We start from the raw sequence: 27,608 nt of genomic DNA on the forward strand, positions 1-27,608 counted from the left end.
TAAATAATGATAAGTATCAAAGGGGGGAATGAAGGGGTCTGAACGCTTCAACCTGACAAAGGACTTCATGTACCAGAATTCCCTGCTTCATGACGGGTTTACTTACAGTCTGCAATACAGCTGTAATTAGGACATTGAGAAACTTTCTGTCAGCACATTGCACATTTTCATTTTTTTGGCTTCGCTGTTCTTATTCTCTGATAAGCTTTCACTGCTGTAACCTAGAATAGAACAATGGATGTATTATGTGAAGGGCTGTATTACTGCAGACTCGCGAATTCCTTTCCAGAACTGCAAGTCCCAGCAGCCTCTCCTGCAGAACATGGGAGAAGTTTCACGAAAGTTCCAGGGTGTCTAGGGAGGGGGTCAGTAGCCCCTTCAGCCGGAATATGCTTGCTCAGCAATGCTTAGAACGCATGTGTAAAAGATAAGAACTGTAAAGTGCATAAGAGTCTGCTCCTGGAGGGGAGGGGCATGCAGTTGTACTGAGCCTTTGTCTTAGCTGCATCTTGCTGGCAATAAAAGTCTATCTTTACGGATCAGTTGTCTGGACCTCCTTACTGACTAAAAAGAGACGGTTACAAGAAGATACTGGACTCCTACAGAGGGGGTAGTAGTATATATGGATACGCCCCCTCAAAGCTTGTGCTGACTCCATCTGCTGGATTGGGGACATAACCCACTGTCTGGACTGATCCAGGTACGTACAGGGAACGTGTGTTTGTGAAGGGCTAGCCTGTGTGAAGGGATTGTGTTTGTGTGAGACAGAGCCTGTATGAAGGGGTGCAAGAGAGAGAGAGACATAGGTAGCCTGTGTGAGGATGTCTGCATAAGAGAGAAAGGGAGCTTGTGTGGGTGTGTATGCAAGAGAGGAGGGGCCCTGTATGAGGGGATGTGTGTGTGCGAGAGACTGAGGAAGCTTTTATGAGGGTGTGCGCATATGTACTAGAGAGAGGGAGCATATGTGTGAGAGAGGGAGGGAGAGAGGGAGCCTGTGTAAGGAGCAGTACTGAAAACGAGGTCAAACTCTGGGCCTGGCGATAGAGTGGAAGGGGTTGAGCCTAGATGTGGAAGGGAGAGATACTAGCAGGTGGAGGAGTTGGGGCCTGAGAGGGCAAAGTGGCCAGGGGAGTAGGGAGAGCAAGTGGAACGGACACTCTTACAGTGAATTTCTAGGGAAATACTGCTCAAAATATTTAAAATTCTGCATCTCTAAGTAATAACTTTTTTCTGTATTAACTTAAAATGTAATTACTTAAAGACTGTCATGTAAATTGTGTTATTTTGACCAATATAAAGTTTGCATAATTTTAAGTTTTTGTGCGCAGAATTTTACAATTTTTCTGCACAGAATTCCCCCAGGAGTAAAATCACATTTTTATACACACTAGGGAGAAGCATTCTGGGCGACAGAGAAGAAAATTGGATTGAATGCTGTCTACCTCTGTGGATGTATCCCTCTAGGACGGGGCTTGGAACATGTGTATCCTTCATGGTAAGGAAAGATAATTGTTTTAGCTGGAGAATTCCAAAACAGTGACTGGATTCCTTCTCACAGTTCCTGAGGTCCACATTGAATCCCAAACTTCACATGGCAGTGTATTGTGACCAAGAGTGGAAATTCCGTGGGGTGTCTCCAGATGTTTCTCTCTTGATGATTCCCTTACATACCAGAACACCAAGAATCCAGTCCTAAATCTCAGCCTACTTATCTTACCTTGCCATCTTAAACTTAATAGGTCAATATTCAAAACTGAGTTGTTAGGCAAGTTAGTCGGATAACTTACATGGGATATTCAGTGATATGGCTATAACACTGAATACACCTTAATAGATCATTATTTATTTATAGGTTTTATATACTGTCGTTCCAAGTGAGAATCACTAGATCACAACGGTTTACAACACAAATATTCACAATTACAAGTGACCAGACAAAGGATAAAAATATATCTTGAATGCTAATTGAGGCATGGTTCACAGGTATTAAGTGTAAGAGATGGTAAAGTCTCTTCATACAATCGGTTTCATAACTATAATTTTTGTTATAATGTTAATAATTTATAATAATTCATAACTATAATTTTAGTTAGCTGATAAGTCTTATCCGTCTAACTTTAGACCTGCTACTGAGTAGATCTAACTTTTCTGGTTAACATAACCAGATAAGTTCAAACATTGCTATGTCAGCCAGATAAGTATTTCCTCCCAGAACACTCATATCCTGCCCACCACTTATTTGGCTAACTACTTAGCCAGATAAATAGTAATCTGGCTAAGTGGTGCCTGCTGAGTGGGACCAGATATTAAGCCACCACCACTTAGCCAAATAATTCCCTACTTATCCAGCAAAGCAGCACTGAATATTGGCCTCTATATGGCCAAGATAGAACTTCTTATCTTTCCCTCCAAGCCTTCTTACAGAAGCAGTGTGGAACATGCTGGGCGCGGCTAAGTTTCTACATTGCTCCCGGACTATTAGGTATCAGGGGGATGTGGGAGGGGGCCGGAGGGTTCTGGCCAGACTGCAATTTTTACTTTGAGTGGGTGGCAGTGTCCATGGGGGTGGCTGTGGCCTTAATTTAATATTTATTTTCAGAATGGGGAAAGAGGGTGTGGGGGGCTGACGTGCAGACCCCTGGGGATTATTGCCATGTTTAAGGGGATTAGGGGGAGGGGGGATGTATAGCCTGACAGGGCCTTATCTGCAATTTGGGGGTGGGGGAAGGGCAGAATCAGGCCACAAGCCCATTTTCATCTTTATTATTATTATTATTATTATGACAGTGCAATTTAACAGGATATCTTTGAAGATATTCTGTTAAGTAGCTATTTACTTGGCCAGAAAAGGCTGAATAACTAAAAAATCTAACCAGTTATATTCAAGCACAGCTGAATATATTCAGTGGAACGTATATCCTACTGAATATCTGGGGCAAGTCATCCAGCTAACTTTGATTGCCAGCTTACTGAATATTGGGCTCCTGATTTCTTAGTTCTTTTAGCGCTGATTCCACCATCACAAAATCATGAGATAATTGCACTTTATTATTGCCTGGGCAGTTTTTAACCTTGGTTTCATATCTACTCTTCTTGCTAATGGTGAATAAAACGGAAAATGTCATAATGCCTCTGTATCGCTCCATGGTGAGACCGCACCTTGAATACTGTGTACAATTCTGGTCGCTGCATCTCAAAAAAGATATAATTGCGATGGAGAAGGTACAGAGAAGGGCGACCAAAATGATAAAGGGAATGGAATAGCTCCCCTATGAGGAAAGACTAAAGAGGTTAGGACTTTTCAGCTTGGAGAAGAGATGGCTGAGGGGGGATATGATAGAAGTGTTTAAAATCATGAGAGGTCTAGAACGGGTAGATGTGAATCGGTTATTTACTCTTTCGGATAATAGAAAGACTAGGGGGCACTTCATGAAGTTAGCATGGGGCACGTTTAAAACTAATCGGAGAAAGTTCTTTTTTACTCAACGCACAATTAAACTCTGGAATTTGTTGCCAGAAGATGTGGTTAGTGCAGTTAGTATAGCTGTGTTTAAAAAAGGATTGGATAAGTTCTTGGAGGAGAAGTCCATTACCTGCTATTAATTAAGTTGACTTAGATAATAACCACCGCTATTACTAGCAACGGTAACAAGGAATAGACTTAGTTTTTGGGTATGTGCCAGGTACTTGTAGCCTGGATTGGCCACTGTTGGAAACAGTATGCTGGGCTTGATGGACCCATGGTCTGACCCAGTATGGCATGTTCTTATGTTCTTAACATCCTTCATATATTTATATACAAACTCTAACCATATGTAATGACCCTTTGGGGTTCATTACTAATAAACCTTATTTAACTTCTGTTGCTAGAACAGTACAGGCTAGTGGGTAAGGGGAGGCACCATTAGGTACAGCCCCTCCTTTTGAGGAAGCTGGGATGGCCATCCCCTTGTGGTTATATAAGCAGCTCTCCTTGAGTGCTTGAAGCAGTGCAGCCTGATTTTTGAAATTCAAGGAGGTGTTGGAGCTTTTAACTATTTTTGGATTTTTGGGCCTACCTTTAGGGCTCAGGCACTCTGGCTTAGTGTCCTTGAAGGAGAATGGGGAGCTACTCTTCCAATCCACTCACTGGCTGGAAAGGTTTGCATCCCAAGTTGATTTAGGATTTTTCAAAGATTGTTTCTTTATAAGAAGCCTTATGAAACCCCTAATTGTTGCCTGGAGAGAGGTCACAGGAAAACCTTTCCCTGGGGGGGCCCAGGATAGAGAACACCTGCCCCTTTGCACCATCCTGAAGGACAGAGCTATGGTGGTGACCCATTGCAAGGTCTTCTGGTAGTTTTTAGACTCAGTTTTGGGAAAAGATTTTTTGCTTAGAAGACCTGAGAGGAAAGGTTTTGCTGCCCTCCCTTTCTACCGTGAAAGAGGAACATCTGAGAGCTGTTCTATCTAGGGATCCAGAGAGTGAGCAAGAGTTACATCTGAAGAACTATGAGATCAAACTTGAAATAATCCTGCGGACCCCCACTTGGAGTCTTCACCCCTAGGGAAAGAGAAAATTGAGACTCTGTGCAGAGATTGTGTTATCTTTTTCTTCTGACCAGTGTGGAGAGGATTTTCATCCCAAACAAGGATACCTCTGCTCACTTGGGAGCCTCATTTATCCAAGCCCTGGAGGATGAATGTTTCCCTTGCTCTAGTAGAAAGCAAATCTTGCTTACCTGTAACAGATGTTCTCACAGGACAGCAGGATGTCCTCACATATGGGATGGATCACAGGATGGAGCCCAATCACAGAACACTTTTGTCAAAGTTTCCAGAACTTTGACTGGCCCCTACTGGGCATGCCTAGCATGGCTCTAACCCTGCAGCCAGCAGGGGTCCCCCTTCAGTCTTGTTAAAAAGCTACAGGTAGTGCCGAAAATAAAATAAGAAAACGTTACGAACCCAACACCGCGGGGCGGCGGGCGGGTTTCGTGAGGACTAACATCCTGCTGTCCTGTGAGAACACCTGTTACAGGTAAGCAACATTTGCTTTCTCACAGGACAAGCAGGATGGTAGTCCTCACATATGGGTGAGTACCGAGCTGAGGATGTCAGAGTATGCACCAAATGTACTCAGGTGTGCAAGGCACTAGGCCTCGGATGAAATTTGGCCGAGGGCATCCTGAACCCCACCGGGCAGTCGGAAGGGTGTTGGTACGTCACGTTGTAAATAGTTTGCGCAAGACACACTGGCCGAAGATGGAATCTTGTCTTCCGGCTTTGTCTAAGCAATAATGGGCTGTAAAGGTATGGAGAGAACTCCTGGTGGCAGCCCTGCAAATGTCAGGAAGTGGCATTGAGCGTACGTGTACTACTGAAGTTGCCATGGCCCTCACAGAGTGTGCTTTAACATGGTCTTGAAGTGGAATGCCCGCTTGCTGATAGCAAAAGGATATGCAGTCCGCCAACCAGGAGGAGAGAGTCTGTTTACCCACAGGCTGCCCCAATTTGGTAGGATGGAAAGAGACAAACAATTGAGTGCTTGTCCTGTGGGCAGCTGTACGGTCTAGGTAAAACGCTAGAGCCCGTTTGCAGTCAAGGGTATGCAGAGCCTGTTCTCCTGGATTGGAATGGGGCCTAGGAAAAAAGGTAGGTAGTATAATTGATTGATTGAGATGAAAGTCCAAAACTACCTTAGGCAAGAATTTAGGGTGAGTGCGGAGTACTGCCCGGTCCTTCAGAAGTTTAGTGTAAGACGGATAGGTAACTAGAGCCTGTAATTCACTAACTCTGCGAGCGGAAGTGATTGCCAAAAGGAAAATCACTTTCCATGTGAGATAACGAAGGTCACAGGATTGAAGAGGCTTGAATGGTGGTTTCATGAGCTGACCCAAAACTAGGCTGAGGTCCCAAGAAGGGGCCGGAGGATGCAGAGGAGGCTTGAGGTGAAGCAAGCCCTTCAAAAAACGTGTTACAAGGAGTTGTACTGATATGGGAACATCCCCGACACCTTTATGGAAGGCGGCTTCCGAACTGACATGCATCCTGATGGAGGAAGTTTTTAGACCTGACTCTGACAAGTGCCAGAGATAGTCTAGAAACTTCGTGATTGGACAGGTAAAGGGGTCAAGGGACTAAGAAGAGCACCATGACGTAAACCTGGTCCATTTGTAAGAATACGATTTTCTCATGGAAGGCTTGCGTGAAGCAATCAGTACACGGGAAACTGGTTCAGAAAGGTTAAGTGGCTGAAGGATTAACCTTTCAACATCCATGCCATCAGGGACAAGGCTTGAAGACTGGGGTGAAGTAGGCACCCGCCGTTTTGAGTGATTAGAAGCGGGTCCTTTCCCAAGGGAATGTGCCTGCGAATGGAGAGATCCTGAAGTATTGGAAACCACACTTGGCGTGGCCAGTGAGGTGCTATCAGGATCATGGTTCCCTTGTCCTGACGTAACTTCACGAGAGTCTTCGAGAGAAGTGGAAGTGGAGGGAATGCGTATAGGAGACCGGTTGCCCATGAGAGGGAGAACGTGTCTCTTGGCTAATAGTGTTGGCTGCGAGTGAGAGAGCAGAAGTTGTCTACTGAGTGGGAGCTTTGATCAACCAATCGTCTAGATAGGGGTAGACGTGAACACCTTGAGTCCTAAGGAAGGCTGCTACTACTACAAGGCACTTGGTGAAGACTCGTGGTGTAGATGCCAGGCCGAATGGTAGCATTCAGTACTGATAGTGCTTGGGCCCTACCAGAAATCTCGGGAACCTGTGATGAGATCGAGTTATCGCAATGTGTGTGTGCGCGTCTTGGAGATCGAGAGAGCAGAGCCAGTCTCCTTTTTGCAGAAGAGGAAGGAGGGAACCCAAGGTTACCATCTTGAACTTTTCTTGGTGGAGGTACTTGTTGAGGGCACGTAGGTCCAGAATTGGACGAATGCCGCCTGATGTTTTGGGGATTAAAAAGTACCGGGAATATAATCCTAGGCCTTGTTGGGAGTAGGGCACTGGTTCTATTGCTCTGGACTGGAGGAGGAGGGAGACCTCCTGCTCCAGGAGAAGTGAGTGGTTGGATATTCTCCACGTCGTTAGAAGTGGGGAGTCCGGTGGGATGGAGAGAAAGTTCAGGTGATAACCTTGAGAGATTATGGCAAGGACCCACTGGTCTAAGGTGATTGTGTGCCACTTGTTCTTGAAATGGCACAATTGACCTCCCACTGGTATTTGAGGCAGTGGAAACTGGCTGCTGCTCTCTATGCAGGAGTCAAAAGCCGGAAGCAGGGCACGGCTGAGGAGCTACCTGCAGCTTTTGTTTCCGTGGTTGACGAGACTGTGCCTTTTGGAAAGGTCTCGTGGAACGAGTTCTAGACAGTGGTGGATAGGACTTCTTTGGACGGAAGAATGACTTTTTAGTATCCTTCCTGAAAGGCTGCTTGGAGGAATACTCAGAGGACATCAGAGAGAGCTGGCAAAGGGTCTCATGATGGTCCTTGAGTTCCGCCATTGTCCGCTGAATCTGTTCGCCAAACAGATTGTCGCCTATGCAGGGCAGATCAGATAATCTGTCTTGTACTTCAGGGCGCTAGTCCGACGACTTAAGCCAGGCCCATCTTTTTACCGAAATAGCAGTTGCAGATACCCTGGAAGCAGTGTCGAAGATATCATAAGAGGATCTGATTTCATGCTTCCCTGCCTCGAAGCCCTTGTTTCAGGGCTTGAAGCTGTTCCTGGAATTGCTGAGGCAGGGACTCTACAAAGTCCTGTATCTGCTTGAATAAGACCCTGTTGTACTGGGTCATATACAGCTGGTAAGAGGCAATCCGAGAGATAAGCATTGATCCCTGGAAGACACGCCGGCCAATGGCATCCAGGAATTTCTGTTCCTTACCTGGGGGAAAGGAAGAGTGGGGTTTTGATCTTTTTGCCCTCTTTTGGATCGATTCTACAACCACAGATTGGTGATCCAGCTGAGGTTTCTGGGATCCTGGGGCTGACTGGACCAAATAAGTGGTATCAGCTTCCCTGTTGACTGGAGCAACAGAACCAGGGTGTTCCCAGTTCTTTTTAAGGAGATCCAAAAGAACCTGGTGAATAGGGATGGAGGTTATTTCCTTGGGAGCATCCAGGAATTGTAACAGCTCCATCATTTGGTGCCTATCATCTTGCTCAGTCTGTAATTGGAAGGGAACCAATTCAGACATTTCCTTCACAAAATCAATGAAGGACAAGCTCTCTGGAGGAGAACGCTTCCTACTTTCAGTAGGAGAAGGTGGTGATGGTAAATCATTGGTGTCTTGAGATGAATCGTCAGTCCAGATGTCATAGGGATCAGCACCTGTCCCTGTAGGAACCTGAGAAGGACGGGACGATGGTATTCCTGAAGGTCCTGGTCTAGGATCTGAAGGCATCGAGGGAAGTACTGGAGGCACCGATGCAGGCATCGAGGGCACCGATGCAGGCATCGAGAGCACCAATGGATGGATCGGTGGTGCTGATGGTCGCATCAGCATCAATGGTTGAGGCATCGGCAGACTCCCGATGGAGGAATGCAGAATGGTGTTTCCCCTCCCGATGACAGGGTAAACGGGGAAGACCCAGAGCCATCGGTGACCCAGGATCCATCGGTGGAAAAACGGCTATAAGCGCTTCCATCTTTTAGAGCAGCGGTGCTAATGCTGCCGGAATGGAATCGATGGTCGATTCTGTGACTGGCACCGATTTCGGCGCTGGGGGACCTTGGAGTCTGTGCATCTCCTCATCGATGGCCTCCTGAACCATCCGGTCCAGTTCTTCACGGAGACCTGGAGCAAGCAGCCCCGGCTCCGGAAGGAAAGAAGGAGGCAGAGGCATAGCCGGAGGGACCACCATTAAAGGAGGAGTCGCGGCTCCCGATACCCGTCTGGGTGAGGGTTGCCTCGGTGATCCGGTCGCAGAAAGGATCGGTGCCTTTTCTGGACGGGGTTTCTTCAATGGTGGCTCGGACGATGGCGAGGTCGATGATTTTCCTTCATCAATGGTCCGAGACTTCTGGTGTCGATGCCGATGTTTCTCTCTACAATCCCCTCGGTGCTGAGGGGGAGTAGAGGTAGTCAAAGGCCGAGAAGTCGTCGACACCGGACCGTCACCGGCCGGTGGCCAATACTGGCGTAAAGAGGATGGTGCCGGTTCAGACGACGTCGATGCAATAGAGGAAAGACTAAAGAGGTTAGGACTTTTCAGCTTGGAGAAGAGACGACTGAGGGGGGATATGATAGAGGTGTTTAAAATCATGAGAGGTCTAGAACGGGTAGATGTGAATCGGTTATTTACTCTTTCGGATAGTAGAAAGACTAGGGGACACTCCATGAAGTTAGCATGGGGCACATTTAAAACTAATCGGAGAAAGTTCTTTTTTACTCAACGCACAATTAAACTCTGGAATTTGTTGCCAGAGAATGTGGTTCGTGCAGTTAGTATAGCTGTGTTTAAAAAAGGATTGGATAAGTTCTTGGAGGAGAAGTCCATTACCTGCTATTAAGTTCACTTAGAGAATAGCCACTGCCATTAGCAATGGTTACATGGAATAGACTTAGTTTTTGGGTACTTGCCAGGTTCTTATGGCCTGGATTGGCCACTGTTGGAAACAGGATGCTGGGCTTGATGGACCCTTGGTCTGACCCAGTATGGCATTTTCTTATGTTCTTATGTTCTTTGAGAACGGAAGAGAAGTCCATTTTCTCCATTCTGGCCTTGTGACCTTTTGGTGTCATTAAGGCACATTTGGTGCAAGTCAGGACATCATGCTCGCACCTGAGACACATTACACAGACTTTATGCGGGTCTGTTATGAACATGGTGCGAGTACAGTCCGGGCACCGACGGAACTCCGACGCCATAGCCTTTGAAAAATTTAGCCGCGGTACGGTCGACGGCCAGTAGGCCGCGAGGGCCAAACTCGCCGGGAATCAACCGAAAATGGGTAAAAACTTACCGGAGTACCGCGGAAGCAAAAATTCAAGAGAGGGACCCCTGTGGGATATGACAGTTTTTAGTAATTCCGTGAGGAAAATTCCTGTCAGGAATCTCTGTGGAGCTCCTTAACCCACGTGGCTACTGCTGTGCGGAAAAAAGAAGACTGAAGGGGGACCCCTGCTGGCTGCAGGTTTAGTGCCATACTGGGCATGCCCAGTAGGTGCCAGTCAAAGTTCTAGAAACTTTGACAAAAGTGTTCCATGATTGGGCTCCATCCTGTGATGTCACCCATATGTGAGGACTACCATCCTGCTTGTCCTGTGAAAAAGCTGTTTATATTCAGTGGCATGGCTGTGCCAATAAATAAATGGGCTAAATTAGCTGGATAAGTTTACTCGAGCCACACCACGACTATATATGGACCTCCTTATGACTGAGACTGTGCTGCATATACACCCCAGGAGATAATTCTTCCTCATTTGTTGTCCTGTATTCTTGCTTTCACCTTATTCTTTCATCCCCCTAAAAAAAAAAGCACACTATCTCCTATGTAATGAAGCTACACTGCATGCTGCCTGACCTGTAAATATCTCTTGAATGATGGCACAGAAACTGTAACAGTCTGACTTGGAGGTAGTTGGTCGGTCTTGCATCACTTCCAGAGGCAGCCAGTTGTAGAGCTGAGGGGGAATGGGTGGACTCCAGTTGTTCCCTTTAGCCTTCTCCTCACTGAAATATACGAAAACACAATAAAAGATGGTGGCACACTCATAGTATAAAAGGTCTGTCAGAAACAGGAGGGCCACTGGAGATCCTTAAGGGTGTAATTTTCTAACTTCCCTTCTAGGTGCAAAGTCTGCAGGTATTTTTATCTAATTTTCAAAGAGAAAGTATGTATCTACTAACCCACTAAAAACTGCTACGGTACATAGTACTCATACACTTCACACCTGCTTTTTGTGTGGGTAAAATTTCAATGGAAAATAACTTGCATAGATTTGAAAGTAGAAGCTGTATGTGCTATTTTATGATCCCATCCAAATACATCCCAGGCAATGCCTCTTCTAAATGTGCCTAAAAGTACACATATTGTGAAAAAGCATGTGTCAGCTGCCTAGGGGGCAATTTTTAGACAGTTTTCCCCAGGTAAATATCTGTAAATGACCTTGAAAATGGCTCTCTAAGGCTCTCTACTTGCTGCGGTTCAGCACATACACATAGACTCTAGGTGAGGGCTTCCCAAACCTGTCCTGGGGACCCCACTGTCAGTCGGGTTTTCAGGATATCCACAACAAATATGTATGAGATAAATTTGTGTAATAACCCACTGGGGTTCATTACCAGTAGTGCCCTGGTAACTCCTTTAGCTAGAAACAGAAAGTTTTGATATGGTGGAGGAGGTGTCATTCAGTACAGCCTCTCACTTTGAGGGAGCTAGGATGGCCATTCCCTTGAGGTCATTTAAGCAGCTATCTACTGAGAGTCTGGAGGCAGTGCTTTTGGTTTTCAAATTAGGTGGCAGTGCAGGAGCATTTTTCTTATTCAGCCACGGAAACCTCCTCAGAGTCCCCATCCATAGCATCCACATTCGCCACGTCATCCGTATCCAGCACAGCTCCCACATCTGGGACACCCCCCCCCCCGGCACTGCACCAGCAACTATGGGGTCATTAGAGTCCTCCTGCGCATCAGGAGCAGACGAAAAAAGGCCCAAAGTCCAAATCCCCTACACCCTCCGTACGCTGCCGCAGACTGGGACCCAGACTTCCTTCCCGATCCGGCCTTCTTGGCCAAATATGCCTTGTTTAGCAGAACAAAATCCGTCGAAAATGGCTGGGACACCTCAGAGTTCCAATCTGGGGGGAGTCATCATCAACAAAAACACCAAATCCAGAGAAAAATTCTCCAATTCAGTATCTCCCTGAACTCCCCCAGTGCCAGTCACAGCAGAATACATCGGAGTCTTCCCAGCCCTCCCATTATCATAGCTGATTCGGCTGCAGGATGCAAAATGGTTGCCATTCCCGTGCTAGAAGAATTGCTAGTCGCTGAGCCTTAGGCACGGTCAACCTGGATCTCGAAGAGAGCGCACCCAAAGAGTCTTCACCTCCAGCAGCCCACCCCGAACATAATCATTCCCAATTAAGCCTGGCCCACGATCCCCCACAAGCTTGGCATAAACTGCCACAGGCCATCATATGTGGTCAGAAGCTGCTACGGATTGAGCCGGGTCACCCCAGGGAGACACTTACAATGGGTTAAAAACTCACAGGCACCAGCCTTGTTCACCCAAATGCTGCAGCTGCTAGCGGCCTGAAGAACACTGAAGCACATCTGAAAAGAAACAAGACAAAGGCCTCCTTTTTCTTTTTTAAACAAAACTTTAAAGTGCCAGTGCCCGCAAAGAAAAGAAGATAATACTTTCCTGCTCCTCAGGCTTGCAATGCAGAGCTGACAGCCAATCTCACCACTACCTCAAGGTAGTTGAGGGATCTAGACCACCAGATGTCCACCTCACTGAATATCCAGATGAGTTTATAGAAGGGCCACCAACCCCCTGCTCATCTGCCTCAAACCAGGGGGGAATGCCCTACCAGTACCTCACAACCCCCTGGAAAGATGAAGACATCTTCCAAAATCCCTTTTTTTCCATCAAATATGTCTCTCTGACTACAGGTTTTGCACCATCTACCATCTTCTGGAGACAGAGAAATACTGAAGGACTGCAGATGGCACACTAGTTTATGTACAGTGTCAGTAAAACTTCCTCTGTCTCCATCTGCTGGCAGGGATGGAAAACCCAGGAGTCTGGACTGATCTGCTTACGCACAGGGAACAAAAGAGTGAGAGCTGAACTGTGAATGAGACGGACTCTCTGTGCTGTGACTGAGTTACCAATTTTGCCAATTTGGAGGGGCTTTCCTGCCCACACAAGGATACCCTGCCCATTTGGGATCTTCACTATCCAAGTCCTGGAAAGTGAATGTTTCCCTTGCCCTGGTGATAAGAGACACATGCACAGATAGAGGAAAGACGTACACTAAAAGTCCAGCTGTGATGCTAAGAACTATTTTGAACTGTGCCATTACTCACCTGATTCACCCTCAGTAAATTATGTTCTTTAGGACATTCAAAAGAACATCCAAGCAGAGACTCTGGTGTGTTATTTGGTACGTGCAGCACTCACAGTAGGACATAAAGTATACCTCACCCAGGGAAAAGAGTACAAAGGCACCTCTGTCACTCCGGGCCTTGAAAAGAAATTCCTTTCCCCCCAGTAACAAAGGACCCAGACCCTGGGGAAAGATACTGTGAAGGAGCTAGCCTGGCTGATCCAGTCCCCAAGAAAAACAAATTATTTTATGGCCCCATTGGTGTATAGACTACATCTGGTGATGAAGTTATATTTGCATATATTGAGTCTCCATGATATGCAAATTTACCTCATGCATATTCATTGTGGATATCCTGAAAACCTGACTGGCTGTAGGTTCACCAGGACAGGTTTGGGAAGCGCCTTCTCTTTGTGCAGGCAAGCAATTTTATAACAGGCTATTTCCACTGATAAAGCACTCTTTTATTCATGGAAATGCCTTTGACATTTTCCCTCAGAGAGGGTAATTTTATAACAGCTCATGTAGTGATACCTACAGACTTTAGCTCACATTTTCAAAGCAGACTTATTTGTTTGAAAGGATTTATTACTTGCTCCATTCAAGATTACTGGTCAGTGTGGACTTATGTGCAAATTTAAAATTCATGAGTTCTTCCTGTATGCACATACACATATGCGCAGAAAGTTATACCTGCTTCATAACAGGTGTACCTTTCTGTGTGTAAATTTATATGTATACTTTTGAAAATTAAAAGCATGTGAGTAAATGTTTTCCCTGCTCCAAATCTGTGGCTTAGAAAGTAAAGTTCCTTACTTTGGGAAAGCTTGGGAGTCTCCACTTGAATGGCTGAATTCAGCCATGCTTGTTCACTGAGAAAGCAAAGTTGCTTACCTGTAACAAATGTTCTCTGTAGACAGCAAGACAATTCAGTAACACAAGAGAATGATGTCACCGGACAGTGCCATCATGGAACATACTCTCTCAGAGCTCAAAAAGACATATTTCTTTCTTAATGTATGATGGAGTAATTTCAACTTAGAGCAATGCAACTGGGAGGAGACATGAAGCATTTCATTAAATAAGCTTTTTACTACTGCCTGGGGAAATGTCTTCTAAACAGTAAAGTTTAACAAAAGTGTGGATAGAAAACCAAGTACCCACTTTGTAGATTTCCTGAATTGAAACTGATTGAAGGTGTGCTAAAAAAGTCAAAGTTGATGGCGTCTTGAGGAGAGGACGTGTTGAAAGGAGCTCCTAGATTTGGATTGTTTTTTCTTCTTACCTCAAGAAATAGAATGCCTCATACGAAGCGAAAGGGGCGGGTGAGGCAGGAGTCCGCAGCCGCCGCTTCGCCAGACCCCCTTCAGCCGAAAATCGAGGGTTTTCTCAACGCACCCAAAATGTCTACCCCAGAGAGGAGGTCCGCGGCGCAGGGTGAGGAGCACGCCCAGGCGCCATTGGACCCATCAACATCTTTGAGTCCTGGGGCGCCCGATACTCCCTCTCCCCCTGGCCACGACGGGAACCTGGAGCAGGCCTGGGCTCGGCGACCGGAGGGGCCAGCAGGAGCGCAGGTGGCAACGGCTGCTTCCGGGTTAAGACCTGTCGGAGGGACGGCGTGTGTCGACGCTCGTGAGGAGCGGGGAGAACAGCAAGGATCCACCGAGCAGACTTCGGTGGACGAAAACATGCCTAGGAGTGTTACCAAAGGGGGAGAGGAACCGGCAGATGAAATGCAGAAAATCTCGGAGGTCTGCCGGGTTAAAGAGGTAAGCCCAAATCTCAGCTTTAAATTAACAAAACCTCAAGAAATAACTTTGGACGTGGTTTGGAACGCATTAGTAGCCTTGGAGAAGGCTATCTTCACTTTGACTGTGGCAGTGACTAATATTCAACAAAAGGATAAGGAATTTAAACCTGTGATGGAAGTTCATGAAAAGAAAATTAAAGAGATTGAATTAGATGTGATCAAAGTTAAAGAAACTCAAGTGAAAATGATACAAAACGAAGGAAATATATCTAATAAGTTGGAATTTTTGGAAAATTCTCAAAAATACTTAAATCTGAGGATATTAAATTTTCCTTCGGTAAAATTAATATCACTTCATGACCAATTTAAGAAATACATCTTGGAAGTTTTACAAATTCCAAATGAAGCAGTACCACCTGTTTCCAAAATATATTTTGTATCAAGAGTAACAGAAAGTACTCAAGCAGAACAAAATGCTCCCTTAGAGTTAGGGGCAGATTTGACTGCTTTTTTGGAAACATCTACATCAGAACAAACATAATATCGGGGAACAGTATTGTGTACTTTTGTTTTTCCATCAGATCGAGATTCACTGTTGAAATGTTTCCCTCGTAATAGAGAAAAGCTTTTCTATGGTGAAAAAATAAGAATATATCCTGATCTTTCAAGAAGTACTCAACTGCGCAGAAAACAGATGTTGGAGATGTGCCAAGAAGCAAGGCAGCTGGGCGCAAAAATCACTATTAGATATCCCTGCAAATGTTTAATGTTTATAAATAATAATAAGTATATATATTATGACCCAATACATCTACGTTCCTTTTTGGATAATTACCAAGCTGAGACAGCGGCAACCTAGTAGTTTGGGCAAGTTAAATATAATTTTCTCTCCAAAAATTTCTTGAAAATTTTTTTCATATGATTGATGTTCCCATTAACATCTCGGATCTCCTTATATTCCTGAGTTATATTATACTTATAATTGTAAGAGTCCAGGTTAGGACGTAATTATTTTTTTGTAATAGATATAGTATTGGGATATTGCCTATGTATGAACGGAGGATTGGATATGTTATGTAATGTTGAAATATTGTGACTCATTGTCAATTATTTGAAAACGCATAAATAAAAAAAAACAAAAAAAGTCAAAGTTGCTCCCACTTGTTGAGCCTTTTCTTGGCTATGTAGTTGCTAGTCAGACTTAGTTGAGCAATATGAAATGCAGTTGGATACCCAGGCAGAGAGCATTTGCTTCGTAACTAGTAGACCTTCTTTGATTGGATCAAAAGAAACAAATAGTTGTGAACATGATAGAAGTGTAGCCCCTGTTCTGTTCAGGTCCTGGGCATGGGGCACACAGGGAGGGTCGTGGACCATGCAAGGCCCCATGATTATACAGGGGTTTCCACACCAGGGAAATCACACAATTTTCAAGACGCGAAGGGTTTGTTCTATTCACGGAGATTCTTCTGCACACCAATGAATAACACAAAAAAATCACTGTTCTCTTGCAGCTTGTTGTTCAAAATAAAGTCTTTACTCAAATAAAATGGTGGCAAAACCAAGTCCAAAAACAACACACACTGGATAGTTCACCAATACTGTAACAAAATTCACAGTACAAGAAATAAAAAATCACAGACTCTCTTCACTTCTCTTTTAAACATGCCAGCTCTTTAGGGAAGATACCCTCCTCCATCCTGGGCCCTCCCAGTACCTGTTTGATAGCTGTAATCTGTTTTTCCAATTCCTTTTCCCTTTCACTCTCTCTCTCTTGAGTTTCAGACTGATTTTAGCTAAAAACAGCCTTTGACTCTGAACTTTTCCTAGGCAGGCTGCCTTTTCCCTTTGCACCTCCCAGTACACAGATCCATCAAAATCTGGTAGAAGTTCTTCTCTTTCTCTCTCTCTCTCATGAACTCCCAGTCATTTCCAGCCTGGAATTTTACTCCTCTTTTTAAATCTCTCTGGGACCCACTCAGTGGGAGACAGGTCCTGTATACAATTATTTAGCTTACTGTAAAGAACTTTGTAACGTGATAGAAAGTAATGAAACAAAGAAAAACACTAATATTGCTAATGTAATTGCTTGGTATAGGCCTATAAGTTCTGAGAATCAACATGGCATTTTTCTTAGCTTGCTTTTAACAAGGTACAATTCTTAATATCAGATATATTAAAGGAAAATTGGTTCTTACCTGCTAATTTTCGTTCCTGGAATACCACAGATCAGTCCAGACAAGTGGGTTTTGCATCCCTACCAGCAGAAGGTGGCAGAGAATAAAAACTTTTCAGGCACTGCTACTTAAGCAAGAGTGCCTCCTGCAGTCCCTGAGTATTGACCTGTATCCAAGCCACGATGACCACTTCCCAAATTCCAAGGATTTCTTCCTCAACGCACAATTAAACTCTGGAATTTGTTGCCAGAGGATGTGGCTAGTTCAGTTAGTATAGCTGTGTTTAAAAAAGGACTGGATAAGTTCTTGGAGGAGAAGTCCATTACCTGCTATTAATTAAGTTGACTTAGAAAATAGCCACTGCTATTACTAGCAAAGGTAACATGAAATAGGCTTAGTTTTTGGGTACTTGCCAGGTTCTTATGGCCTGGATTGGCCACTGTTGGAAACAGGATGCTGGGCTTGATGGACCCTTGGTCTGACCCAGTATGGCATGTTCTTATGAGCTGAGGAATAAGTTGGAATCCCCAACCAAACTGAACACTCAAATTAGAGTAATGAAAAAACTTCCAATCTCAAAATAACAGAACTATGTACATTCTCATTCACAGTTCTACGGCACAAATTTGAATTCTGCATCACCACTGGGATCGTGGTCCTCTTGGTGACCACGGACACGGAGGCATCCACCTTGAGAAACCTTAGGAGCTCCAAGACCTCTTCGGTCAAAGGATTCAACTTGTCCATCGCCCTTCCAACTCTGAGGCCTGCCTCCAGAACATACCACTCCAGGGTCATTAACTGTTGAAGCATGGGATGAAGAGGAAAGATCCTGGATGGGCCTCGTAACCCCTGCAAGGACCAGATCCACCAAATCCTGAGGAAGGACTTCTTGAGGAAGATCCAGCCAAGCTCTGCCAAGACCCATGGAATGGGCGAGTCCAACTCCTCCCGATGAAACAGGCGAACCACCTTAGGATCATTGCCCTCCAATGGTGCCGCCTTGCCCAGGTCTTCATCTGGGTCCAACCCCGGGAGGGTCGGAGGGCCTGATAGCGCATCTGAAGGACCAGTGCCCACAGCGGCTGGGATGGGAGCCCCGACCCTGGGAAGGGCCCTGAATTTTCTTGACCCGGAGCGACCCCTGGGACTCCTGACATCTGGGAACCTTCCTCGGAGGCCCTTCAGGTCTCCCCTGCAGAGAGACCCCACTCTGTTGGTTCTGGGTAGCCAGGAACGCTTTGGGCATTAAAAGCACAATGTCCAAGGAAAAAGCATTAAGACTGCCCCCTCCCCCACCAGGGGATCAGGCCCATCATCCAAAATGTCCAGGGGCGGATCCTGAATGTCCTCAGGATTGCCGGGGACCGGTGACAGATCGGGCGGGAGATCCCCTCCCCCCGATGCTCTTTGCCGCGCGTCAGCAAATATTTCCAAAATGGCCGCCATTCCCGTGCTCAGCAAGAATGGATCGGCCTGACTGTCCTGACTGGCTGCACGTTTGAGAGCCCCACGGAGCTTAGGCAGTCGCTCAGAGGACCCTTCCCCGCCAGGAAGGCACTGCAGACAGAGCCCAGATCGGGAGAGCTGCAAAGTAGACTCCCCGCAGACCACACATCGAGCTGAACGCTGCATGAAGGGATGGGGGGGGACAATGACAGACCAGAGAAAACGTGTGCCCAGGCAGACCGAGCGCTCCCGCAAGTAAATGCCGCTGCAGCCACCCAAATAACCTGCCCTGTCTACCCCGGAACTGTCTGATTGTTTCCCTTTTGCTCCTTGTCGATTTATTTATTTATTTATTTATTTTTAACACAGCTGCAGCCGCAAACCAAAAAAAGGCTAACAGGCTGCTTCTTTCTTTTTTTTTTTTTTCAATCGGACTGGGACTGGGGGGGGGGGGGGAGAGGGACCGGACTACCAGTAAACCCCCCTGTTTCCTTACTTGCGGGATCACCAACCCCAGCTCCTCAAACCCTACAACTAGGAGGGATGGCCCCACCGGGACCTACCTACCCCCTGGGAGGTTGCTCCTGTTGTTCTGCTTGATCTGCTAATTTTCTCTCTCTCTCTCTCTATATATATATATACATATATATATATTTTTTTTTTTATGAGAGATTTGCCAACACATCAAGAAAAGGTGACGACCGCAGGTTTTGCACCACCTCCATCTGGTGGAGACAGAGAAATAATGAGGAGATGCAGGTAGCACACCAGGATAATACGGGGTACTCTACAAGGTTTTCTCTGTCTCCATCTGCTGGAAGGGAGGCAAAACCCAGCAGTCTGGATTGATCCGGGTACATTCAGGGAAGTTGGAATCCCCAACCAAACTGAATGCTCAAATTAGGGTAATGAAAAAACTTCCATTCTCAAAATAACTGATTTTCCTTTCCTGTTCATATCCCAGATCAGTCTAGACTACTGGGATGTACCCAAGCCCTTCTACACTAGCTGGGATCCCAAAAGACCTGCATGCAGAACACTTTTGTTATGGTTAATGGTATTTGGGTGGATCCTTGGACACTGTGGCAGCTGACCACGCCCACGGGGGGCAGTCCCATGAGGGACCACGGTGTCAGGCTAGACTCTGGACACACAAACACAGATTTGAATCTTTTATTAAACAGTTTGAATGACCACCAGAGGTGGCACTAGTCAGTAGTGGTGTAGAGCCCGGCTGGGCGCGTCTCACACAGAATGCTGGAACAGTGAATCCTCTGCAAGGCACTACTGAAGTGGAAAGAGACTGAGAGTTATGAGCACACAGTAAGAATAACATTCAGAGTCCCAATGTAGAAAGAGGAGAAGTTCCGAGGCAGGGAGAGCAGGCCCTCGAGGAGCGAGTACCTGATCCCTTAGAGCAGAGAGACTCGGTAGCATTGTACTCACTTAGCAGTAACAGAGATTCCACTAGACGAGAGGTCTGGCACCGGAGCAGAGAGCAGGCCCTCGAGGAGCGAGTACCTGGTTCCAGTGAAGCAGTACTGTGGAAAGAGATGGTTACTGTATTCACTGATTTTATTTAATTAATTAATTTATTTATTTATTTTAAATTCTTATATACCGACGTTCCTGTATAGAATACAGATCACACCGGTTTACATTGAAACAGAACAGTCGCTTGGGAACATTTAAAACAAGTAGATTAAAACTTCGATACAAGTTAAAAATTGGGGTACATTCCAGTAAAGACCGAGAAACTGGGAGGCTGTTAAATATTAGGTGGAGGACTCCCAACTTTGAAGAGCTGGGTAAGGGAAAAGCATTGGGATACAAAATGAGAGCTGGTGAGTTACAGGTTACAGGTTACGACATATGTAGTTAAATGCCGATTGCATGTTACAGGTTACTTGATCAGGTAAAATAATGCCTTAAATCAGCAGGTCTAGGATGCAAAGAGGGGACAGACTTAAGATAATGCCTTAAGAGGCTTGACATGTAGGGAGCAGATGAAATAAGATAGGTTTGAACGTGGGCCCCGGATAAGATCTGGGAGGACTAGTTCGAAAGTACGGCGTGGTCTTGTCCGAGGAGCGGCTTCAGGGAGAGTTTATCTCTCCGGCAAGGCTTGGCTGAAAAGCCACATTTTAAGTTTTTTTTTTTAATGTCTGAGGGCAGGGTTCTTGGCTGACATCCGGGGGAAGCGAATTCTAGAGAGTGGGACCCGCTGTTGATAAGGCTCGTTTCCTCAGGGAGGTTTTAGCAGGAGGGGCATAAAGTGTGCATTTGTATGCTCCTCTGATAGGTCTGTCCGATGTGTGCGATCATAGTTGGATGCTTAGCTTGAGGGGGGAGATGTTGTGAATGTCCTTGTGAATCATCATGAGAACTTTGAAAAGAATCCTAAATTGATGGGTAACCAGTGGAGTGTCTGAAGGATGGGAGTGATGTGCTCTCTTTTGTTTGAGTTGGTGAGAATCCTGGCGGCGGCATTCTGAACCATCTGCAGGGGTTTGATGGTGATTGCAGGGAGACCAAGAAGGAGGGAGTTGCAATAGTCAATTTTCGATAGGATGATGGATTGAATCACCAGACGGAAGTCTCGGACGTGAAGGAGAGGTTTCAGTTTTTTGAGAACTTGCAATTTGAAGAAGCATTCTTTTATGGTATTTTGTACACATTTTTTAAGGTTTAGATGGTTATCAAGCAGAACCCCTAAATCTCTAACAGAAGGTGAGTGATTAATAGATGTTTTGGCAAATTGGGAGGAGCTTGGCGAGTTGAGGAGAATGTTGTTTTCGTCCCGCGATGATGAGAATCTCCGTCTTTTAGGTATTGAGGACGAGGTGTAGGCTGGTTAGAAGGAGGTTGATTGCTGATGGTAACTGTAAGTTAGTTCTTCCATGTAGAAGGGTAGAGGTTGCAGGCAGCAACACAGGGAACATGGGCCCTTGAGGAGCGAGTACCGGTTTCCTGATAGCACCTGAAAGAAGCAAAAAGGCCCCTGAGGAGCGGGTACCCCGTTAGAGACCCCGAAGAGTAGAAAGAGTTCCAGATACCGCTGGAGTGGCAGAGTAGCTTAGGAAGGAGAGTGAATCCCATCCGTAAGAAATCCTGTTGCTAACTCAACGAGCTAGCAAATACTGTAGGCAGATATACCCGGAAGTCGTGACGTCAGAACAGGGGGACACCCCTGAGGTTCGCGCCAATGTAGAGTTAAAGATGAGGGCGGCGTCTGCGCGCGCGCCCTAGAGGTACCTTGAAGGAGAATGGCGGGAGGCAGCACCAAAGCTGCTCCGGGGACGCCGGAGAGAACGGCAAGCAGACGCCGTGGTGGCCATCAATCCAAGGTGAGCGGGAGGAGCCGAAAGTAGAGAGAGGTAGGCAGGGCGAAGCCGTCGAAGACCAACGGACGCAACAACTTTCATCATAGGAGGCCTTCTCCGGGGCCCCTGACATCCAAACAGCAATGTTTAGTAAAAGAGTGCAAAGAGGACCAAGTCACTACTCGACAAATCTCCTGCAGAGAAACCAAAGGAAAATTAGTTCTTACCTGATAATTTTCGTTCCTGTAGTACCACGGATCAGTCCAGACACCTGGGTTGTGACTCCGCACCAGCAGATGGAGACAGAGCAAAACTTGACGGGCTCCCTACATATAGTAAGGTGCCACCCACAGCCCTTCAGTCGAACGTACTGTCAAAGCAAAACCAGTGCCCGACTAACTAACTAGTAAGAAAATTTAAACCAATTCAGAACACCCCCGGCTGAAAACAGAAAACATCAGACCAGAGGCAAGCGGCCGCATGCCAACAGTGGAAACAACGCAGCACAAATAACCAAACGAGCGGACTCTCTCATTCTTCATCGTACCGAAAAACAGACGGGCGGGAGCCTGGACTGATCCGTGGTACTACAGGAACGAAAATTATCAGGTAAGAACTAATTTTCCTTTCCCTGTACGTACCCGGATCAGTCCAGACACCTGGGATGTACCAGAGCAAATTACCGAGGGTGGGAAGCAGAGAGTCCCGCTCGGAGAACACTCGCCCCAAACCCCTGAGACTCAGATGCCTGGACATCCAGTCAGTAATGCCTAGTGAAAGTATGCAACGACTTCCACGTCGCAGCTCTACAGATCTCCTGCGTGGACACCTGAGAAACCTCGGCCCAGGATGTGGCTTGCGCCCGAGTGGAATGAGCGCGAAGTTCCCGAGGTGCCAACTTACCCTGCAGAAGATAAGCTGAACCAATAGCCTCTTTGAGCCAACGCACGATAGTGGTTCGCGACGCCGCAGCCCCCCGGCGAGGCCCGGAACAGAGAACAAACAGATGGTAAGAAACCCGGAAGGGGTTCGTAACCTCCAGGTAACGAAGCAGAATCCTGCGCACGTCGAGCTTTCGTAACTCTTGCATCCCTTTGTCCATCTGATCCCCGACCTCAAAACCTGGAAGGTCCACAGACTGATTTAAATGAAAAGAGGACACTACCTTGGGCAAAAAGGACGGAACAGTTCGCAGAGAAACTCCGGTCTGCGAAAAACGCAAGAACGGTTCCCGACAAGACAAAGCCTGCAACTCTGAGACCCGCCGAGCCGACGCAATGGCTACCAGAAACACGGTCTTCAAAGTAAGATCTTTCAGTGTCGCCCGTTTGAGTGGTTCAAAAGGCGCCTTCCCGAGAGCCGAGAGCACGCAATTTAAATTCCAGGCCGGACAAGGATTCCGCACCGGAGGGCGTAAATGTTTAGCCCCGCGAAGAAAACGCACCACATCCGGATGGCACGCCAAGGACACTCCGCGCACCTTCCCGCGCAGGCAACCAAGCGCGGCTATCTGGACCTTCAGGGTACTCCAGGCCAGCCCCTTCGAGAGACCCTCTTGTAAAAAGGCGAGGACTCCGGACACCGGTGGACATATAGGATCAACCTCATGAGTACCACACCAGTCCTCAAAAACCGTCCACACCCTCATGTAGGTTAAGGACGTGGATTGTTTTCGGGCCCTCAACAAGGTAGCGATCACTGCCTCGGAATACCCCTTAGTCCTCAAACGCGCCCTTTCAAAAGCCAGGCCGCGAGACAAAAGTGATCCGCATCCTCCAAACAGACGGGTCCTTGTTGAAGAAGAGCCGCCGCCCCGTGAAACCGAAGCGGAGGCTCCGCCGCCAGCTGAATGAGGTCCGCGAACCACGGGCGCCTTGGCCACTCCGGCGCCACCAGGATCATGGCCGACGGATGTAACTCGATCCGTCGAAGAACTTTGCCTATCAGAGGCCACGGAGGGAACACATATATCAACACGTCCGTGGGCCAGGGAAGCACCAGAGCATCGACTCCTTCTGCGCCCCTTTCCCTCCGACGGCTGAAGAACCGTGGGGTCTTTGAGTTGCGAGCGGTGGCCATCAGGTCCAGGTGTGGAGTTCCCCACCTGGCACAGATGAGGCGATACGCTGCGTCTGGTAACTCCCATTCGCCTGGATCCAGCCGATGACGGCTGAGGAAATCCGCCTGTACGTTGTCCACACCTGCGATGTGAGACGCCGCCAAGCCGCTGAGGTGTTGCTCCGCCCAGGCCATGAGCAGCCGTGCCTCCTCCGCCACTTGCTGGCTCCTCGTTCCTCCCTGACGAATGATATAAGCCACTGTGGTCGCGTTGTCCGAGAGCACCCGAACCGCCTGGTCCCGTATCCACGGCAAAAAGGCTTGCAAGGCTAACGACACCGCTCTCGTCTCTAAGCGGTTGATGGACCACCGGGATTGCTGGCTCGACCACTGACCTTGGACCGAGCGGCCTCCGCAGACCGCCCCCCATCCGAACAGACTGGCATCCGTCGTCACTACCGTCCAGGTGGGCATGACCAGAGACACCCCGCAAGTCAGATGATCTTGTGAGAGCCACCAGTGCAGGCTGGCCCTGGCACAGGAGGTGAGAGGCAACGGACGAAGAAACTCCTCCGAAACCGGCTTCCAGCGGGAAAGTAACGCTGATTGTAACGGTCGCAGGTGAGCGAATGCCCAAGGGACCAGAGCTAGGGTCGACGCCATGGACCCCAAGACCTTCAGGTAGTCGCAAACCAGCGGGCACCGCATGGACAAAATGTGTCGTACCTGTCGCTGGAGCTTGACCACTCTCTCCTGAGTCAGCGACACCCTGGCCCTCTCGGTGTCGAACAGGGCTCCCAGATACTCCAACCGCTGCGTAGGTTGCAGATGACTCTTGGCCAAGTTACCCAACCGAGAGATCGCAAGAGCTGTAGAACCCTGGCAATCGCCTGCCGACACTCGGCCTCCGATTTGGCTCGGATGAGCCAATCGTCCAAGTAAGGGTGCACCAGTAGCCCTTCCCTCCGGAGCTGAGCAGCCACCACCACCATAACCTTGGTGAAAGTGCGTGGAGCCGTGGCGAGCCCGAAGGGAAGAGCCCTGAACTGATAATGTCCGCCGAGGATGCTGAACCTCAGGTACCGGTGATAAGCCGGCTGAATCCCGATGTGAAGATACGCCTCCGTAAGGTCCAGAGAAGCAAGGAACTCGCCCGGACGAACCGCGGCAATTACCGAGCGGATCGTCTCCATCTTGAACCGCGGTACCCGCAGGCACCGGTTGACCCCTTTTAGGTCGAGAATGGGCCGAAACGCTCCATCCTTCTTTGGGACCACGAAGTAAATGGAGTACCTTCCCTGGCCCCGCTGCCCCTGCGGAACAGGAGTAATGGCGCCCAGGTCTTCCAGGCGCCGAAGGGTGGTCCGGACAGCGGCGCGCTTGACGAGGGCTTTGCAGGGCGAGACGAGGAACTTGTCCACCGGAAGTCGAACAAAATCTAACGCGTAACCGCCTCTTATCACCGCGAGGACCCACTGATCGGAAGTTATTCTGGTCCATGCCTCGTAAAACAATGAGAGCCTCGCGCCCACGTAGGGTACGAGGGTTGGAGACAACGAGGAATGGACCCGTCTCGTTTCATTGGGCTGACTTGGACCCCGAGCCGGACGAGGGTCCACCGGTCCTGTTGAATTTCTTCCCTCGAAAGGACTGCGACCAGGAGGACGATCTAGCCGAGCCGGACCGGTAGGACTGGCCCGACCCCGTCGCCCTCTGTGGCCGCTGCCGGCGGTTAGACCGGAACCTGTTTCTTGCAGAGAAGGACGACCGAGGCCTGGGCCTATCTTCCGGTAACTTAAAAGCCTTATTCTCGCTCAGGAACTGCATCAGATCGTCCAGCTGCTTACCAAACAGGAGCTTTCCCTTAAAGGGTAAGGAACCCAGATGGGCCTTGGACGCCCCATCCGCAGCCCAGTTGCGAAGCCAGAGGAGACGACGCGCCGAGACCGCCGACACCATAGCTCTGGCCGATGTTCTGAGCAAATCGTGCATCGCTTCAGCGCTGTAGGCAATCACCGCTTCCAAGTTATCCGCCTGAGTAGCCTCCCCCGAGGAGAGGTCGGCGTTCACTTGCAGGACTTGGGCCCACCGGAGCCCCGCTCGCAGTGCAAAGGTACTACACATGGCTGCCCGCACTCCCAGTGCGGACACTTCGAAGATCTTCTTCAACTGCACCTCCAGCTTCCTATCTTGGATATCCCGGAGGGCCGTAGCACCTGTAACTGGGATGGTGGACCTCTTCGTCACTGCTGACACCGCCGCGTCCACCCGTGGAAGGTGCAGCAGTTCCAGAGCGTCCTCTGGAAGGGGATAAAGCTTGTCCATAGCCTTACTCACCTTCAGCCCCAGTTCCGGGGTATCCCATTCCCGGAACAAGATATCTGAGACCGAGAAGTGAAAAGGGAAAGCAAGCGCAGGGCCCGCCAGGCCCAGCAGCACCGGATCCATCTTGACCCCTTGCCGGGACTCCACTGGTGGAGGATCCACGCCAATCTCATCCAGGATAGCCGGGATAAGGGGAGAAAGTTCTTCCCTACGAAACAGGTGGACGACCTTGGGGTCATCACCCTCAGCCGCCTGCGGCCCCTTGCCGACTCCCGGCTGGGCCTGCCCCTCGTCCTCGTGGCCCTCCTGGCCGTCAGGGGCTCCCGAAAACGCTTCCTCGTCCGAGGAGGCGGTGGACGCCGTCTCTGATTCCTGTGGGTCGCCACGCGGCTGTCTCTTTTCTCGTGGCACACCCCGGGCGTCCCGGTTCCGAGCGGCTCTCTTCCGGGGCTGGGAGAGAGCTTCCTTCCCCCCTGAAGCCTTTCCAGCCTTTAGCCGAGGCTTTTTGTACCTTGCGAGTTTCTGCAGCAACAACGAAAAATCTTCTGAAAACGAGCCCTCCGATCCGGAGGAACCCTCCACAGCACTAAGGCTCCCCGACCCACGGGGTCCCGGGGGCTCTCCCCCCGAAATCCTGTGCTGTAACGACAGCGAGGGAGGCTGGGCGCCATCTTGGAGTGCCCTCCTCGTGGCGTCCCTCACGCTGGACAAAATGGCTTCCGTTCCCGCGCTAAGCGGGAACGGATCAAAGGACGCGGCCTCCGAGCCTCCGGCACGTGACGGCGAACGGGCACCCCGTGATCGACCCCCCCCCCGGGCGACCTCCGACGAGCCCTCGCCACCGGAGACGCAGCTGGAACAGACCCCGTCCCGGGAGAGACGCGCGCGCACAGAGCTGCACGCACGGCAGGCTGACCCTCTCGGCATCCGCAGCGACGAACGGGCTCCCCAACCAGCGCCCCACCTCCGCGAAGCGATCGAACTGAACGGCGAAACGACGGCGAAGAAGGAGAGAGAGCCAGCGCCGCAAGGCCAAGCACAAAACCCACTATGCTTTTTTTTTTTTTTTTTTCTTTACTTAGCCGCTAGCCGAGGTCCTGCAGTCTTCAGCTCCAGCGGGGGTGAGTGAACCGGGCTCCCCGGTGTCACCCCCGACGCTGCTGCCAGCACAGGCCGGGTCCTCGACCCTCAGCAGCGGCCTCGACCTGGAGGGGATGGTCCTCTCAGGACCTTCCAACCCTCCTGGGAGGCTCCCCTGACGGGAGACTTCTATATCCTCTTCTTTAGGCGTCTTTGGAAAAGTTTCTCCTCTTAGGAATTTTTTTTTTTTTTAACCTCTGCCCTAAGAAAATTAGAATTTAATTAATTAATCCCTGACTGACTACACCAAGCCACAAAACTATCAAGGATCACCGAGACTGTGGGTGGACCTGCCCCATCTGCTGGAGACAGAGAAAGACTGAGGGGCTGTGGGTGGCAC

At 48.5% G+C, this 27,608-nt stretch overlaps 1 protein-coding gene across 2 annotated transcripts in view; it reads right to left on the reverse strand.

Moving 5' to 3' along the window:
• LOC115094242 (inactive serine/threonine-protein kinase TEX14-like) overlaps positions 1–27,608 on the reverse strand; it is a 285,279-nt gene that overhangs the window by 119,040 nt on the left and 138,631 nt on the right. For both annotated transcript variants that reach the window (XM_029607078.1, XM_029607080.1), the window contains exon 10: positions 10,511–10,659. In XM_029607078.1, the coding sequence (XP_029462938.1) occupies positions 10,511–10,659 (149 nt within the window). The remainder of the gene's footprint in view (positions 1–10,510; positions 10,660–27,608) is intronic.

This window comes from Rhinatrema bivittatum, chromosome 6, assembly GCF_901001135.1.
Source record: "Rhinatrema bivittatum chromosome 6, aRhiBiv1.1, whole genome shotgun sequence".
NCBI classification, from domain to species: Eukaryota; Metazoa; Chordata; class Amphibia; order Gymnophiona; family Rhinatrematidae; genus Rhinatrema; species Rhinatrema bivittatum.